An 18,801-nucleotide genomic window follows, 5' to 3' on the forward strand; every position below is an offset into this window, starting at 1 on the left:
GCAAAGATAGAATAGTTGATTGTCAAAAAGATCAAAGAGAGGAAAAAAACCCTCTTTTCCTTATACAATTTCTTCCAGTAATCAGACAGTGTTATATGCAAATTCAGACAGTTTTCACACTACTACAAGTTCCAGTCCGGGCTTTCTATATTTTAAAGCTTCATAGTCTTCCATTATCTATAATCTTACTCCGTGTATTAAATTGCCACTTTCTTAGCATTTTGGAGAGTCTTTTTTAAAAAAGAATTCTTTTATTTGGGTTTAAATCTCTAATATAGAAGTTGAAAGTTGTCTCACCCAGTTTCAATCCTCTGTCCAAAAACCACTCCAGCTCATAAATCTTATTGTCGTGGTTGTCACAGATTAGGTCTTGCCAAAATGGCCATCATCTCTGCTGCCAATCATGAGGGTTTCTTTGGATCAAGTGAGGAAATTGCTGTTTCCTCGCAATCTACAAAGTGTCCCTCCTTTCTTCACCACCCCTCCAGGGTGGCTTTGACTCCATAGAGTCTCCTGGCAAGCAAGTATCGGCTGGCTTTCGCAGAGCTCCATGGAGCTCTGCTATCCCATAGCCATCCCGCTGCGATGCCAACTGGTCCTCTGATCTGAGGAAACCAAGATTGAATTGTTTGGCCTCAATTCTAAATGTAATGTCTGGAGGAAACCAGGGACCACTCATCACCTGCCCAATACCATCTTAACAATGAAGTATGGTAGTGGCAGCATCATGCTGTAGGGGTATTTTTCAACAGCAGGGACTAGGAGACTGGTCAGGATTGAGGGAAAGCTGAATGGAGTATAGGGATATCCTCAGTGAAAACTTGTTTCACAATGCTCAGGACCTCAGTTTGGGCCAAAGTTTCACTTTCCAACTCTGTGAATGCCCTACAGTGGCCCAGCCAGAGCCCAGACCTCAACCCTATTGAACATTTCTGGAGGGACCTGAGAATGGCTGTCCACTGATGGTTGCCATCCAACCTGACTGAGGTTGAGAGGATTTGCAAGGAAGAATGGCAGAAAATCCCCCAATCCAGGTGTCCAAAGCTTGTTGCGTCATACCCAAAAAGACTCAAGGCTGTAATTGCTGCCAAAGGTATTTCAACTAAGTACTGAATGAAAGGTCCAAATACTTATGCCAATGTGATATTTCAGTTTTTTTCTTTTTAATAAATTTACAAACATTTCTAAAATTCTATTTCACTTTGTCATTATGGGGTACTAAGTGTAGATTAATGAGAAAAAAATGAATTTCAACAACTGTAAAATCAGGCTGCAGCGTAACAAAATTGACAAAAGTGAAGGGAGTCTGAATACTTTGTGAATGCACCGTAAGTCTATTGGACTTTAAAGGGGAATTTTAATAAACTCAGAACAAAGAAAAGTAGGGTTCTCTGAGAAGAGTTGTATACCACATGCTCACTGAAGAGAGCAAAATGTAATAGGTAACTTGATATAACTGTTTGACTATTTTAGTTCAGACTTCTCCAAAAGGAAAGGAGAATTCTATTTGGATAAGGTAATTCTAAAAAAACAGGATGAATGAGCAGAATTGAAGATTGAATTTAATAGGAACATGATTTTGGAATACCAAATTTTTAATGAGTTTAAATTTCCAGTATCAAATTAATTGTATCCTAGGCTACTAAAGGCACTTGCCAACAGTCTAATGAAAATTTCCCGCTCCTTCCTTTCCTCCCTCCCTCTTCTCTCTCTCTCTCTGTGTGAGAGAGATTGCATTAAATGATAGAGCAAAGAAGTCTGTAGATTAGTTTGTTCCTCTTAAAAAGTCCATTCTGACTTCCCAAAATTACTGTCTCATTTTTAAAATTCCTACAGACCATGTATTATGTGCTTATAGTTTTCCAAATATTGCTGTACGATGGACTAGGCTGGATTTTCTTTCCCATGTTTTTGAAGCAAGAGACAGAGGACCTTCAGTTGTACCATATTTCATCGCTTCCCAGGATTTCTCAAAGACAAGACAAAAATTTGAGCTAGGCTGAATGTTCCTAGGATACAATTTACAGGTAGTCCTTGAGTTATGATAGTTCACTTAACAACAGTTCAAAGTTACGAACTCCCCCCCCCCCCAAAGTACTTATGACATAGGACTGTAGTTATGAATGTTGCAGTACCACGGCAGTCATTCACCCTTACAACTGACCATAGAGATGTTGCAACACTCCCACTACCTATCCCCCACTCCCTGGGGCCTAACAGGCACTATGCTAGCCCACCAGCTCCTTCCCATCCTGTCATTGATCACTCATTTACCTTTCGAAGTTCTTCAGAGTCAGGGCCATGTGGCAAAAAAGCAGCTGCCTTCTCAGATGCTGGTGAAGCTGTTTTTGTTAGTTCTTACACCCCCTTCTGCCCCTTTACAAAAGGCTTTTTGCACAGGTGAAGGAGGCCTGCAGGAGTGTGAGATCACGCCCCCGAAGGCTTCTGTTCCCTTTGCAAGTGAAGAGAACAAAAACCTTCAGGGACGTGATCTTTTGGCCCTGCAGGCCTCTGTTCTCTGTGCCAAAAGCTTTTTGCAAAGGGGACAGAAGAACACAAAATTTAAAGAAAATAGCTTCACCTTTATCTGAGAAGACAGCTGCTTTTCTGCCACATAGCTCTGATCTCTGCCAATTTTTGAAAGAAGAAGAAGGCTGAAACAACTATGGGGCTGAAAGCCGAAACAACTATGGGGATCCTAAGATTGGGAAGGTATATCTCAGTGGGTGCAGGAAGGCCTTGGGTGGCCAGAAGTTGTTGGTCTTTCCCTGTACTAGGCCTCTGATAGACTTCTCCACCCTTGAGGTACCTTATGTGCACTTAACAACCCATGCAGTCTGTTGCAATATTTTCAGGATCAGACTCAATAAAGATAATAGGAGTTAGAGCTTTAAATATATTTCTTTTTAATTATGATAGGCATTCTATATTCACTGAATATTCAAGGTAGAAGCAACGAGAATGGTGAGGGTGGCTCCTTATATATACAAGGGGTGGAGCTAGGAATGGGAGTGGTAAGTTATGAATACATTAAAGTCCAAAGAATAAGTTAACCTCTGATGTTCCATATATACATTATTTACACATTGGAGAATAAGGCATTTACATCTGACAAATCCCCCTCTAAATGCCGGTTCGTTACACAACACCAATTACATTCTGATTCAGGACAATATAATACATATAATTTAGAAGTTAAATATTTGTGTTGTTTAGAAGGTAAGGGTTTTGTTAATATGTCAGCTAATTGTTCAGAAGTATCGCAATGTATTGCTTTAATGAATCCGTCTTGAGACAGTTGTCTCACATGCTTAAACTTTATATCAATATGCCTGGACCTTTGTCCAATTGCATCGGATCTGGATATTTCAATGGCCGCTTTATTGTCTTCATGCATAATAAATGGTAAAGTGGGTTTCTTCCAAACATCAGTGATCAGATCATTGAACCATACAAGGTTATTTGCAGCCTTGGACAAACAAACATATTCCGCTTCTGTAGTAGAAGTGGCTACTAGTTCTTGTTTACCAGTATACCAGTAAACTGGACAATCATTCAATAGAAAAACATAACCAGAAGTACTCTTTCTGCATGATGTATCACCAGCCCAATCTGCATCAGCATAACAAGTAATTTTTGGTTCTCTGTCATTATTGGGTTCCAGCATTAAACAAAAATCTAATGTACCCTTCAGATATCTTAGAATTCTTTTGACAGCTTCCCAATGATACAAGGTTGGTTTACTAACATATCTTGACAATAGATTGAGAGGTAATGCAATATCTGGCCTAGTCCAATTAGATATATAAAGGAGTGAACCTATAACTGATCTGTAAAATGTGTTGTCTTTAAACTCAGGGGAAGATTCATCAGTGTTTCTAAGAAAATCAGTTTGCATAGGGGTGTCACAGGTTTTGGCATTATTTAAGTTACATTTGTTTAGGAGTTCGATGATTTTATCTTTCTGTGTAAGTTTGAATCCCCTTTTAGTTTTGTTAATTTGCACACCAAGGTATTTATTCACTTTACCCAGAGATTTCAGTGAGAAGTGTTCATTTAACTTATTTACAAAGATTTCCCTGCTCTCTTTATGCTTTCCAATGTATAAAATATCGTCCACGTAAATTAATACAAATTCAATATGATCATTACTCTTTTTTACAAAGAAACAATTATCAGCAGTGGTGGCGTTGAAATCCATGGTCTTAAGTACTTTTACCAAGCAATCGTACCATCTTTTGCCGGATTGCTTTAATCCGTACAGACTCTTATTTAATAACCAAATTTCGTTCTTATTAGTGTATTGACTGTGTGGTGCTCTTACATATATTTCCTTATCTAATTTTGCATGTAAGTATGCGGTCTGTATGTCATATTGGAATACGTCCAGATTGAGTGCAGATGCTACTACAAGGGCTGTTTTGACACTCTCTGTTCTCACTGTGGGTGAATATGTATCAGTATAGTCTTCTGGATATTTTTGTGCATAGCCTTGTGCAACTAGTCTAGCCTTGTATAAGGTATTGCCTCCTTCTAAGTTCTTAATTTTATAAATCCACCTGGTACCTATAATTGTTTTATCCTTAGGTGCGATCGCAGGTGTGAATACATTTAATCCTTGTAAACTTTCCATCTCTTTTTCCATAGCTAGTTCCCATTTTTCTCTTTCTTCATGTGGAAGTTTCAATACTTCTTCATATGTATTAGGTGTTATTTGTTCTCCATTCATATGCATTATGTAATCTTTGTATTTATTTGGTATTTGGTTTCTATTGTTTCTAATAGTTCTTTCAGGCTTGCTATGGTTATCATGCAAATATCTAGCTTCCTTTTTTGTTAATGTGTCTGTCTTTATTTTATGCTGACTATTAGTCCAAGTTTTGGTTTTGTTCTTACTTTTGTTAATATTTTGATTTTCTGTTGTTCCTTCCTCGCAAGATATCGTATCTTTACATTTATTAGGAAATATTTCATTAAGGTGCAATTTTGACCAATTGGCCTGTTCATGGAACACAGCTGTTCTGGATACTATAAATTTGTTATTACTATCAATAAATCTGTACCCTTTGGTTCCAGTTTCGTATCCCATGAATCTTAATCTCCTGGATACGTTTTCTCCCTTTCTCCTCAATTGTTTAGGTATGTGTACGTCTGCAGTGACTCCAAATATGTGCATGTGTGATAATTTGGGTTTTCTATTGTACATCACCTCATATGGTGTCTTATTCACAATACTGGACCAGGTTCTATTTTGAGTGTAATTCGAATAATGTAATGCCTCTGACCAAAATTGTTTGCCTAAACCAGCATCCTCTAATGTGCACCTAATCATGGTTTGTAGTGTGGAATTTTTCCTCTCTGCAACTCCATTTTGAAATGCAGAAAAAGGATTGGACGTGAAATGTAACATTCCTCTATCCTTTAACCATTGGGAGAATTCTTTAGACATGAACTCACATCCCCTATCTGTCATAATTTGCTTTATTCTGATATTATGTTGTGTTTCTATACGTTTGTAGAATTCCTTAAATTTCTGAAATGTTTCATCCTTGTGCTTTAATGTGTAAACAAAACCATATCGGCTGTAGTCATCCACTATTGTTAGGAAGTAACGTTTTCTATAGGTAATTGAGGGACTTAATGGACCAACTAAGTCCATATGTACCAAATCAAAAATATTGTTAGTTGATCTGTTAGATTTTTTTGGTCTGGGACTGGTTTTTAGTTTGGTGGATTTACATACTGAGCATTCCAAATAATTTTCACAATTTTTTATTTTGACACCTTCTGCGTGTTCAGTCATTTTTTGTACTACAGGAAAGCTTGCATGTCCTAACTTCCTGTGTAAGATGTGAGCACACTCATCATGAATTGGTTTACCTATTTTTGGTTTCTTTTCCTTGTATGTATTTTTGTGATCATGAGTTATTCTACACTCATCATTGTCACTGTTACTGACATTTTCATCATCTGCTTCAATACAATCTTCCATATTTGAATCAATGTTATGTAAACATCTTTCTTTAGTTATCAGATAGGGTAGACCTCCTTTTATCATTACAGTACCTACATTTGTTTTGTTCTTTTCTATAGTTGCTTTCCCTTTTGAGAAAACTATATTGATATCAGATTCTCTGCTTAATTTTATGGCACTTAGTATGTTGTGAGGTATTTCTGGGATTAATAATACCCCCTCTATTTTCCCTAGACCAGGCAAGGTCACATTTCCTTTGCCTAGTACTTGAACCTTTTCTTGATTAGCTACCTTTATCACAAACTTATCTTCTATAAATGAAGATAATATACTTTTGTTGTTGGTGGTGTGATTTGTTGCACCAGAATCAATAAGCCAATTGTTATTCTCATCCTGCTGTGTTCTGGTGCTGTCTTGTTTATTTAGCCCATTCAGTGACCCAGATTTCCTCTCTTTTGAATTTTCTCTACCCCCTCTACCTTCTTTGTAATTTGGTGGACTTCTATATTTGTGTCTATCTGTGGAAGATTGTCTGTAATTATATTTGCTCCTATATTCTGGCCTATGTCTCTCTCTTGAGACTTTGGGACAGTCTCTTCTACTATGTTCCCTGGATCCACAATTGTAGCATCTAAAGGCCTCATTATGTTTATCTTGAAAGACTACTTTCCTAAAAGGTTTGTGGTCTGTTTGGTTACTGGATCGATTTTTTCTTGAATTGTCTTCTGCTATCAATTTGTTAGATAGACTTTCTATGGATAAATATCCCAAATTAATGGTATCTAAGTGTGACATAAAGCTATCCCATGATGGATCAAGTGAATTGATAATAACACTTTTCATTGTTTGATCTGAAATCACTTCCCCCCTCAATTGTAGCTCAGCTCTTATTTTGTTTAGATTTATCAAATGCTCACTTATAGAAACCCCTGGTTTTACTCTAGAGGAAAAGAAATCCTTAGACATTCTTGTGGTTGTAGCTACGCTATCGCTGTGAAATAGATTAAACATGCATTGAATTATTTCTGATACAGTTAGGTTTGGTTTGATGCTATGATACATTGCAGGAGACACGCTAGATATTATTATGAAAAATGCTCTATGATGTAAACAATCTATTTTTAAAGTCCAAGGTCTTCTTGGAGGGCTAGTTATAAAGAATAGTAAATTTTCTTTCATGAAAATAACCTGAAGCTGTTGATACCACTCTTGTAAATTAATGCCATCAATTCTAAGTTTTGGGAAGTCACTGGGTAAGTTATCTACATTATTCTGTCCATTACTTACAACCTGGGGCAGTCCGTGATCTCTCAAGTGCAGGAAATTACAGAACGGCATTGGGATGCTTGCAATGAGTCTGCGCGGTTCTCTGGCCAGTTCAAGTCCTTCTGGATCGTCTACGTAGTTTCGCACATGCGCGTTGCTCATTTCTTCTTTGGTGGCGTCGTGGAAGGTTCTCTCCCTTTCAGCTCTCTCGATCCGCTCCTCCTCAGATGAGTCGGTCTCTGGCTCGGTTTTTGGGGTTCTGGTGGTGGCGACGGTTCTTTTCTTCTTTTTGTGTGCGTTGGTATTCGATCTTGTCTGTGGTGTAGGGCGAAATCGGCATGGCTCTCTGGGCTCGGGCGTCGTCGCTTTCGAAGTCAGGATGGGAGCGTGCAGGTCTTGAGTCGCCGGTTTGATTTCTTGCTTCTTCGTAGATGTCTTGGTAATTTTCAGTCTTGGCCCAAAAGCAGCAAAAAGTGTTTTCATTGCTGATTTTACTTGAGATTTTGTTAAATCGTCTTCACTTTCTGATTTTGGATCATCTGAAGAGTTTGAGACTTCTTTCTCACTTTCTTCGTCTGATAGTGTTTTTCGCGCCAAAAATTTTGAACTGAGCGTTTTGATTGGCTCTGCTCCATTCTCTTTTGAAGTTCGTTGAAACCAAGATGGCTGCCATTCAAAAATTTCGCGCGGGATCACATCTTTTCTTTTTAACAACTATTTTCTCAGTAGTCATCTCACTTACGGTTTTTTGATCTTTGGGTTTTTCTTTAATGACGTTTTTCTCTCTCGCTGCTCCGCTGTTCTTCAGCATCTCCTGGAGGTCCGCGATGAGACTTTCATCATTCTTTTGGCTTTTTAGTATCTTTAATATCTCTGACCTGAGTTCGTTATTTTCTATTTCGATTTCTTTCTGGTCATTATTTTCACTCATTAGTTCTTCTTCTTCAGTGGTGTATTCTTCGGATTCTCTCGAAATCGCATTGGTGGATTCGTTGATCATCTCTTGATCAGTTTCTATTTCTTTGCTGTAGGCCCTGGTGTTGGGCCTATCTTTCTTGGACATTTTTAATTACTTATTGAGTCAATTAACCATCCTCTGCTACCAGATTGTTGCAATATTTTCAGGATCAGACTCAATAAAGATAATAGGAGTTAGAGCTTTAAATATATTTCTTTTTAATTATGATAGGCATTCTATATTCACTGAATATTCAAGGTAGAAGCAACGAGAATGGTGAGGGTGGCTCCTTATATATACAAGGGGTGGAGCTAGGAATGGGAGTGGTAAGTTATGAATACATTAAAGTCCAAAGAATAAGTTAACCTCTGATGTTCCATATATACATTATTTACACATTGGAGAATAAGGCATTTACATCTGACACAGTCGATTAACAAATTCATTGGGGAGTGGAGGGATGGGGTTCATGCATTTAAAGTGATTAAAATAACTTTATAACCATAATGGGTAGGGTCCATTACATTCATAACTCAAGGACTACTGTATTTGGTTTCAGGCTGAAAGTTCCTAGGAAAAAAATTACTTGGTCCAGGAGATGGTTTCAGTTCTGCTCTTCATAGTGCTGTTCATAATTATTTGATAAACATTTATCAGATATGTTTAAACCAAATAAGTAATTTTGATTGCCTCTTAGTATTGCTGCCTTTACTCAGCAGTTGATACATTTATGGGCAAGTAATTTGTGATATAATTTTAGGTTAGCTTGTTGCCAGTCAAGAGCTTGAACCGTCAACAATAGTTTGCCTAAAATTGTGAATTAGCAATTCATTAAATTAAAGCATTTCTTGATTTCAGAATTTGGTGCAGATAGCAATGTCTTGAATTTAAAATTGCCAGTATTAGAATATGTGTGGTATGTTTCTAAGTTTACTATATTTCAATTCCCCCTTTTAAAAATAAAGAATATTACTGGAATGACCCATTAATAAATCAATGGTTGAAAGATTTTTTTTTATTTGAGAGAAAGAGATTGTATGGCACTAGGAGATTGGAGGAAAGAAATTATCGTGTCTCAGAAAGAAACAAGGGAGGATTTGTAGTCCACTTAATATGACATTGATATCTGCAAAGATTCTATACCAGAATATATGGAGAGTGAACTTTATATTCCATGAAAACTCTATGGTAATTTATCAGAAATAAATTCTTCTCAAGAACAAATCATGGAGAATAACATTATTTCATATTTGATTGGCTAACTTACTATGGAAATGTACTTGTTAATTTGAGTAAAGCATTTGACTAAGTAACCTGTTCTGACCCGGCTCCCAAACATGACAAGCTCTCTGTATTTAACTAAATGTTCCCTTTATTAGGAGCACTAGCAGACCCGGCAAAGTCTCTCCCTCTCTCACAGCAGGCTAACGAAGTCTCTAAGTGAGGGCTGATGGATGGCCCAGGCTCCGCCTCTGTCTCTATCTTTGACAGCTCCATTCCCTCTTCCCCCTTGGAGCTCTCAGATTGCCTTGATGCTGGCCTCGACTCCCACACTGCCTCATCTGATTTGGCTGCTGGAGGGGCCGGCAACAAAATCCATGGGTGGTGCAGTGGCCTAGAGGTGAAGTTCTTGCCTCACAATAAGGAGGCTGTGAGTTCAATCCTAGATAGCGGCAGATATTTCTCTGGGCACAATGTGAAATTATCTGCTGTGAATTCTGCATTAGCAACAGGAAGGGCATCCAGCCAGTAAACACTCAGTGTTTATATTCAATTGCCCTGACTCCACCTCAATGCAAGGGATTACGGGGTCATTAAAAGACAAAAAATATTGATGAAATAATTTTGACATTCTAAATTTGGAGCTAATTAAATCTATTTGAATGGCATGACAAGTAAATATATAGCTGTCTAAAAATCAAACCCAAACATTCATTCATCAATCAATCATTCCTTATGAAATTGAAATAAGGTATAAAGTGGGATGCTACAGTCTTAGTTCCAGTACTTATCAACATTTTGCTAATGATTTTGATGAACAAGTGGAATACTTATCAGTTCTGCAAATTGCACAAAATGGAATAATTTAATTACAAATGGGAATCTCAGTCACCTGGGGCCAAAAAGAGAAATGACATTGTATTCTGTATCAGCAGTAATCATCAACAGAAGTCATCACTCCTTTATTGTCAGCCTGCCTCTATTCGTACTTACTACATCTATAATTGGGTGAATATTACCACTCCCTGTTTCAGTAAATCTCCCCAAAGGATCATTAAATAAGGATAAATATTCTACTGAATAGTTAAAAATCATCAAAACACCAAATGGAGCTTTAAATGAATTTTCTTTATTAACAGTTTTAGTATTTATTTGTACATAATTCTTAGTGCATTCTTTCAAATAAAATTATCAAACTATACAAAAATTATGGTTAAAAATTTGGTGACAAAGAGGGTGTATCCCTCGATGGTACGAAATATGGAAACTCAATCATTTATAAATTCTCCAAAGCTGTGAGAATCCAAAGAAATTTCTTTATTATCTTTATTTTAAAAAGCTGCAAAAATATAAACTGTAAATTACTGTAATTAGCAGCTACAAGATCCTTTAAAACTGGAACTTGATTGACTGTGAAAAATGTATAGAAAAAAAGATGATGAATTAATCCATAAATAAAGTGCTGGAGGTCTTAAAACCACTTTTATCACAGCAAGAAAGGAACAGAAGCACAACATCCCATTATGCAAGTATATTTATGCTTACAGCAAAATGGAATATGTACAACTATCTGTGACTGCAACTCAGTTTTCTACGGTCATCACACACATAGGTTATCTTGCAGATGCTCGGATGGCCAGGAAGAAGAAGCAGAAGGAACAGGAACAAGAGCTGTGAATTGGCTATGTACAGAGGCTGAGAGCATAGCTACAGCAGCTTTTACTGCAGCAAAGTCAAATGGAATTTTGTTAGAAATAGAAAGGGAAAAAAACTATTACCTTTTCAAAACATTACTTAGTCTTGCTAAGAGTTCCCTGTATATTAAAGGAATTTTATTCCTGCTATTGTTTTGGCCTATGTTAGATTGCAAGTTTATATATCTGAAACCAACTACACCTGTGTTTGGCAGTAGAAAGGTATAGTACTATAGTTTTTACAATTCATGTGGAAATGTGATTCAACAGATACCCTGTCCAGTCCAAAACCTCTTATCAGCAATGAATAAAAATCTTCCCACTGTTTCAATATTTTCTTTGTAAGTCTATTGCAAGGGCTGTGGAACCACCATTTCACTTGTAATTTTTTTTTAAACAAATAATTCAGTTGGGTTCTCATGTTATCATAGTTTCACACATGTTGTTCATTGGAAAATGCAAGTACTCACAAAGACAAGCAGTGGGTCAAAGACCTATGCAGCCCTTCTATGGGAAATTTGTCCTTTTATTGCATATTCATTCAGGAAAACCAACATGGGCGGCCTAATTCCAAAAACAAAAGCACCAGAATAGAATCAGTGTAAACTAAAACACCTTCGAATTCTTTCTATTGACGTAACTCTATATCTGAGAAATTATTGTGCTCATGGATTGCAGATAAGGAGAACCAGCTCTCTCTTATTGACTCCCTGTGTATGAAGTATTTGGCTCTAGAGTGTCTTTTTCTGCCTTACTGCTTTCAACAGACAACTGCCCTTGGGTTATAGAAGGACTGGAACAAGTCTTCCTCAAAGAAATATCCTGGGTCTCCATTGTGAAGAGTTTGGCTTCAATTCTTTCCAGGTCATCTGTCCCAGCCTTTATCTTTGCACATAAGAGGTTGATATATGTCTCATATCGGTTTTTCTGTGGACAATAGTAAAATAAAATGAAACATATTTATCTGGGCCAAAATTATTTAGGAGATGTGCAATAAAAAACAATAAGGTGGCATGGATCATTCAAATCACTGGTATATTTATGTCTTTTACAATTGAGAATTATTCCTGATTCCTCTAGAGAAAATATAGTGAATACCTGAAAGGACATAACTTCCTTTCTCAATTAGGAAACACCTTTTGCTTAATCATAGGATAGAAGTAGATTATGATGCCCAGTTGTCAGATGCTTTTGTGCATGTTCAAAAATTCATCGTTAATTAGTTCTTCTACTGACAGCTATCATTTGATGGTAGAAGATAGAAGACTCACCTCAAATATTAAGTAATGTTCCTTCAGACGATATTCTTCAGCCTCTTTTGACTTCAGGCATTTCACTACAGGATGCAATTTATGTTCAGTTAATTCATCTGTAATTTGCCTCATTTTATTCTCATGGGACAGTAGCTGTTCTTCCTGATAGAGAAGAAAATGTTAACTCATCCCTTCTATAGAATAAAACTATTTTTTTAAAACCTTTATTAACATTTAAAATCCAAAAATACAAGTTAAAATACATCTATAACAAAAATACATCCGTAATAATTATACAATTCAAAGTCTTTCTGACAGTATGTAATTCTCAACTTTCCCACATATTCCTACTTAATCAACACATTTAAACACATTTTATATCTTATTTTATTCTATACATTCCTTATTTTTAATTTCTATCCATTGATACCAATTTTCCCAAGTTAAGTAGTATTACGAGTCTTCCTTATTATTTAATTGTAAAGTAAGTTTGTCCATTTCTGCACATTTGAAATTTTTTTCAATTATTGCACAGTCTGTTGGTATAGCGGACATTTTCCAGGCTTGTGCAAGTACAATTCTAGCTGCTGTAGTTATATGAATGATTAAATATTTTATCCTTTTAGGGTAATTTCCTTTAATAATTCCCAGAAGAAACAGTTCAGGGTTAAATTGTATCTTACAGTTTGTTGAATAGTGGGCGCAGCAAGGACACAGGACACACACACCAGTTACATGAGTTTATTCAGCTCCGGTACAGCAATTGGTTGTCTAGCCACAGCAGCCTCTTTTAAAGGGAGCTGTCCGTGGCTTCAGCCACTGACGTGCTTCTAAATCTCCCACTCTATTAGCTCGCTTCTAATTGCTCCGTTTGAATTGTCATTCAATACTTAACACCCCTGCCCTCTAGATCAGCATTGATCAATCCTGGAGTCTCTCAAGCCACGTAGTCGCGCAACTAGGCGGGTCTTTTCGGGGCGCGACTTGACCTGTGCAGTTCAGTTGTTCCAGCGATCTTGGAGCAAGAGGTTGAGTTCTGTGTCTCTCCTGGAGGCGCCTCCGGAACTCTCTCAACCTCCGCCGATGGCATGGGCCTATTTTGTTGGATGTTTATTTCTTCCTCCCCCAGCTGGAACGGTGGACTGTCGCTGCTATCGAGAACTCTCTCCTGGACTCCAGATAAGTGTCTGCTGTCTCTAGTCGGGTTTAAGCGTTGTCCCTGTTGTTCATTTGGTGATGTTTTATGTAGGGCCTGGTCTGTTTCTGTGGTTCCTATGTGAAGTTTCTTTTCTCGCCCCTGGTTTTCCTCTTGTGATTCGTGTTCTCTTCTTACTAATCGGCCTCTGAGCTGATCTATGTGTCTTTTCCAGCTCCAGATGTCCTCTGTTTCTATCCTGTAGGATAGAGGGCCTGTGACTTGAGTTATTTCTGCTGGGACCCATAAGGGGTTTCCGCTAAAATTTTTTGCATACACTTTATCTCCTACTTGGAATTATCTAATCTTGCTGGTGGAATCTACTGGCTTCTCTGCGCTGTAATGGGGGTGTAGTCTGTCTAGACTAGGCCTTAGTTTCCTTCCCATTAATAGTTCCACGGGACTTCTGTGTGCTTGGTGTTATGTGCTGTATACTTAGCAGTTTATCTATTTTTGCCTGTATATCCCCTGGGCCCAGCCGTATTAAGGTCTCCTTTGTCGTTCTCACCATCCTTTCCGCCAATCCATTAGTGGACGGTTTTCCCGGCGTGGATAGTGCATGTCGGATCCCTTGACTGGCTAAGAACATTTCGAATTAGTTAGCTGTGAACTGGGGCCCGTTATCTGACACTACCAAATCAGGCAACCCATGTGTTGCCAACAGTCTATGGAGGACCCGGATGACTGCTTCTGTTGTTGTAGATGGCATTACATTCACCTCTAACCATTTAGAATAGGCATCTATGATAATTAGAAATGTGTTCCCTTGGCAGGTCCTCCCTTGACCCAATGAATGTAATAGGTGTTGTATGATGGGTACTGGGTACGCGCTCTGTTGTAATGCTTTGTCCAGGGTACTTTTGTAGTCCCCACACAGGCACACTGACCCATCTGGCTTCGTGGGGGTTACTATCGGTGTCTCCCACTTAGCATGGTCTGTTGGCTCCAATACCCCTTGGGCAACGAGTTTATCCAATTGCTCATCTATTTTGGGCCGTAGAGCAAAAGGAACCCTCCTAGGTTTAATTCTGACAGGGGCAACTTGGGGATCTAGGTTAAATGATATTGGGGACCCCATGTACTTGCCCAATTTGCCGTCGAAAACGTCTGCGAAGTCTCTCATCAGTTCCTCTTCCCAGCCGTCATCTTTGATTTGATTGATTCCAGTCACTGCCAGTCCCAAAGGTTTGAACCACTCCAGACCCAATAGGCTAGGTCTGTCCTGGTCCACTATGGTGAGGGGCAGTTTCCCCTGGAAGTCCTTGAACTTTACATTGAACTTTCCGATGCCTAACACTGGGATCCGGTTCCCCTGATAGTCTTTCAGGGTGAGTCTTTGCTGCTTGAGTGCACTGGTTGTGAGGCTGGGGATTATCTGCTTGATGGTCATCCAGGAAACCATGGACAGGCATGACCCTGAGTCGACCTCCATTTTGCATGGTCTCCCCTCGATGTACATGGTCGCCACCATCTTCTTTGCTCTTCCCGCGCTCGCATGGCCCACGATTATTGTTTGATGGGTTTCACCCCTTTCCGACCCATGGTCCTCGTTTCTACAGCTTCTTCCAAACTGTTGTTTCTTGTTCGTTTGGAATTGTCTGGTTCTAGGTGGTGGTGGTGGGCTCGTTTGTCTGTTTCTGCGGAACACTGGTTGGGATTCCCTGCAGACTCTTGCGATGTGTCCCTTCCGGTCACACCGCTGACAGATCGCATCTCGGAGCCTGCACTCCATCCTTGGGTGGTTTCCTTCGCATCCTGCACACCAGAATTCTTTCTTTCCTTTGTCCTGGGATCTCCCCTTCTGTTCCGAACAGAGGTGATGTACTTCGTCCCCCTCTTCTTCTTCTGATTCGGTTTCCACATCCTCGTAGTGGATTGAAGATTCTTTCTTTCCTTGTGGCCCCTTATTCATTTTCTTCATTGCGGCTGCAGATTTCTGGGATGCCTCAGTCGCCGTTGCCTCTTCCATAACCTCTTGAAACGTTATTCTGGGCTTTGCAAGTAATCAGCTTTGTGAGGTCCCTCAGCCCCAACACCAAACGATCCCTCATGGCCTCGTCCAGATTTGAGAACTCGCAAGTGGTGGCTATTTCGCGCAGTGTTGCTACAAATTCGCTTATCAATTCTCCTTCCCTCTTGTCCCTCTGGTAGAACTCATGCCATCTTACCAGGGATGAGGCTTGGGGTGTGTAGTGTGCTTTCAGGATGCCTTGTAGTGTTGCCCAGGTAATTGTTGTCAATTCTGCCGGTGAGGCGAAAGCTTTTGCCATTTTGAAAACGGTGGCTCCGCAGTGTGTGAGGAAGAGTGCCCTCTTTCTTTGTTCCGATAGGCTTAGCAAATTGTTTGCTTCCAGAAACATGTGGAATCTTTCTATGTACAATTCCCAGTCTTTTCCAGCTGGGTTGAATGGTGCGGGTGGAATGATCGAAGACATCTTGCTTGGCCATTGATTTCAATGGCCGCTGATTGCCATGTGGAGGTTCAGTAACCTGGTGTCCAGTTGTCCTTCTGAGATCCCACCTTGGTCGCCAGTGTTGAATAGTGGGCACAGCAAGGACACAGGACACACACACCAGTTACATGAGTTTATTCAGCTCCGGTACAGCAATTGGTTGCCTAGCCGTGGCAGCCTCTTTTAAAGGGAGCTGTCCGCGGCTTCAGCCACTGACGTGCTTCTAAATCTCCCGTTCTATTAGCTCGCTTCTAATTGGTCCGTTTGAATTGTCATTCAATACTTAACACAGTGTGTAATTTCTTTTAGCCATTTTTGTATTTTAATCCAGAATTTTTTAACTTCTGGACAAAGCCTCCATACATGGAAGTAGGTACCTTGTACTTGCATTTCCAGCAATTAGGTTTTAGGTTGGGGTACATTTTTGCGAGTCTTGTTGGGGCTAAATGCCACCTATAGAACATTTTATACTGGTTCTCTTTATAAGCAGCAGATTTTGTTAATGTATAGTTTTTTCCTCATTTTTTTCCCCATTCTTCTAACTCAATGTTGTGCCCAAATTCTTTGCCCATACTATCATTAATCCCTTTACAATTTCTTCTTCTAAGTCAAAATTTAATAAATAATTATATATTTTAGATAATAATTTCTCTTCCGGGCCTGTTAATAATTTATCTAATTGTGTAAATTTCAGTTCAAATCCAAATTCCTCTAAATCTTTTCTGTATCTAGATTGCAATTGAAGATACAGCCACCAATCTATGATTATTCCTTGTTCCTTTAATTCTTGGTTAGATTTTAATCTTCCTTCATTGTCCAAAATTTCATTGTATTTTACCATTTTACCAATATCTAATGTGTTGGAGTAGATCATTGCCTCCATAGTGGATAACCAGCCTGGTTTTGAGATAATGTTTCTTCCTAATTCCCTCCCAAGTCTGTATCAGTGAATCTCGAAGTGTATGTCTATAGAAGTACAAATGGGAATGTTTCTTATTTCTGGTGTTCCATATGAAGGCATGCCACCCCATCTGGAGATCATGCCCTTCCAGTGTTAAAATTCTCCTTTTCTTTAAATTAATCCATTCCCTAACCCAAACCAAACTTGCTGCTTTGTAATAAGTTTCCCATGCAGGGAGTCCAAAGCCACCTCTGCTTCTTCTATCTTGAAGTGAGATTAATTTTATCCTCGCCTTTTTTCCTGCCCATATGAACTTCATAATCGTTTTGTTTAACTCTTTAAAGAAATTCTTATCTAATTTTATCGGAATCGTTTGGAATAAATAGAGTAGTTTTGGCAAAATATTCATTTTAATTGTTGCAATTTTCCCTAATAGTGACAACTGTAATTTTCCCCATCTTTCTAAGTCTTTTCTTATTTGTTGTATTAATTTTGTATAATTATCCTTTCTTAATGCTGAACATCTTGCTCTTAACCAAATACCTAAATATTTCACATTTTTAACGGTTTGAAGTCCCATTCTTTCCTCGAGTTCTTCTTTTTGTTTTTCCGTTAAATTCTTAACTAACATTTTAGTTTTTTCTTTGTTAATTTTAAGGCCTGTGACCCCCCCCCCCCCATATTTCTCTATTTCTTGCAGTAGTATTGGTCCAGATTCCAATGGGTCTTCTATAACAAATACCATATCATCAAAACTATTTTATTTTAACAAATGTGTGTGCCTGATTGATTTCAAAAATGATATTGCAAAATGTATTCTTCTTCTTGCTGCTTTCAAATTATATAATATGCATAGCATAGATATGGAAAGGAACTACTCTTAGGCAGTATTTCAGCTACCTGCCTCCTGCCTTCATCACAAAACAGACCGGCCAAGGTGGGTGAAGAGGGAGCAGAAGTGACTTGCCTTCTTTAATCTGAGTTTGGGGCCTTCTATTTTTTATTTTTTTATTTTTATTTTATTTGGACTTCTATACCACCCTTCTCCCGAAGGACTCAGGGCGGTGTACAGCCATATTAAAACACATATAGATTTACAACATTTAAAAACAATGTAAAATCAAATATATAAAATTTGGCCCACAGATTAAAAACTAATATACACCCATTATAAAATTCATATTAGGCCAGCCCAGCTTGTTGGAACAAATGGGTCTTCAGCGCGCGGCGAAAGGTACGCAGGTTGGGGATCATACGAACCTCTAGGGGCAGTTCATTCCAGAGGGCTGGTGCCCCCACAGAGAAGGCTCTCTCCCTGGTTGTCACCAGTCAGCATTGTTCGGCCGACGGCACCCTGAGGAGCCCCTCTCTGTGGGAGCGTATTGGCTGGTGGGAGGCTGTCTGTGGCAGAAGGCAGTCTCCTATATACCCCAGTCCTAAGCCATGGAGCGCTTTAAAGGTGGTGACCAACACCTTGAATCGCACCCGGAAGACCACCTGGAGCCAGTACAGCTCTCACAGGAGACGTGTTACGTGGGTGCGCCAAGTCGCTCCCATAATCACCCGCGCGGCCGCATTCTGGACCAGTTGGAGCCTCTGAGCGCTCTTCAAGGGGAGCCCCATGTAGACAGCATTACAGTAGTCCAGATGGAACATGATGAGGGCATGAGTGACCGTGCGCAGGGCATCCCGGTCCAGAAAGGGACGCAACTGGCGTATCATGCAAACCTGATAAAAAGCTCCCCTGGCCATGGCCGTCATATGATCTTTGAAAGACAGCCGTGCATCCAGGAGAACACCCAAGTTGCGAGCCCTCTCTGAGAGGGCCAAGATCTCGCCCCCAATAGTCAACAATGGAACCAGCTGACTATACCGGGACGCCGGGA

General features: G+C 39.2%; 1 protein-coding gene across 1 annotated transcript in view; it reads right to left on the minus strand.

Moving 5' to 3' along the window:
* Positions 1–10,528: 10,528 nt before the first annotated feature.
* PSD2 (pleckstrin and Sec7 domain containing 2) overlaps positions 10,529–18,801 on the minus strand; it is a 172,716-nt gene continuing 164,443 nt past the window's right edge. The window contains exons 14-15 of the mRNA XM_034411681.3: positions 12,385–12,528; positions 10,529–12,040 (exon numbers count right to left, since the gene is read on the minus strand). Coding sequence (XP_034267572.1) covers positions 11,813–12,040; positions 12,385–12,528 — 372 coding nt within the window. The 3' untranslated portion in view covers positions 10,529–11,812. The remainder of the gene's footprint in view (positions 12,041–12,384; positions 12,529–18,801) is intronic.

Source organism: Pantherophis guttatus, chromosome 3, assembly GCF_059756535.1.
Source record: "Pantherophis guttatus breed Tessera chromosome 3, ASM5975653v1, whole genome shotgun sequence".
NCBI lineage: Eukaryota > Metazoa > Chordata > Lepidosauria > Squamata > Colubridae > Pantherophis > Pantherophis guttatus.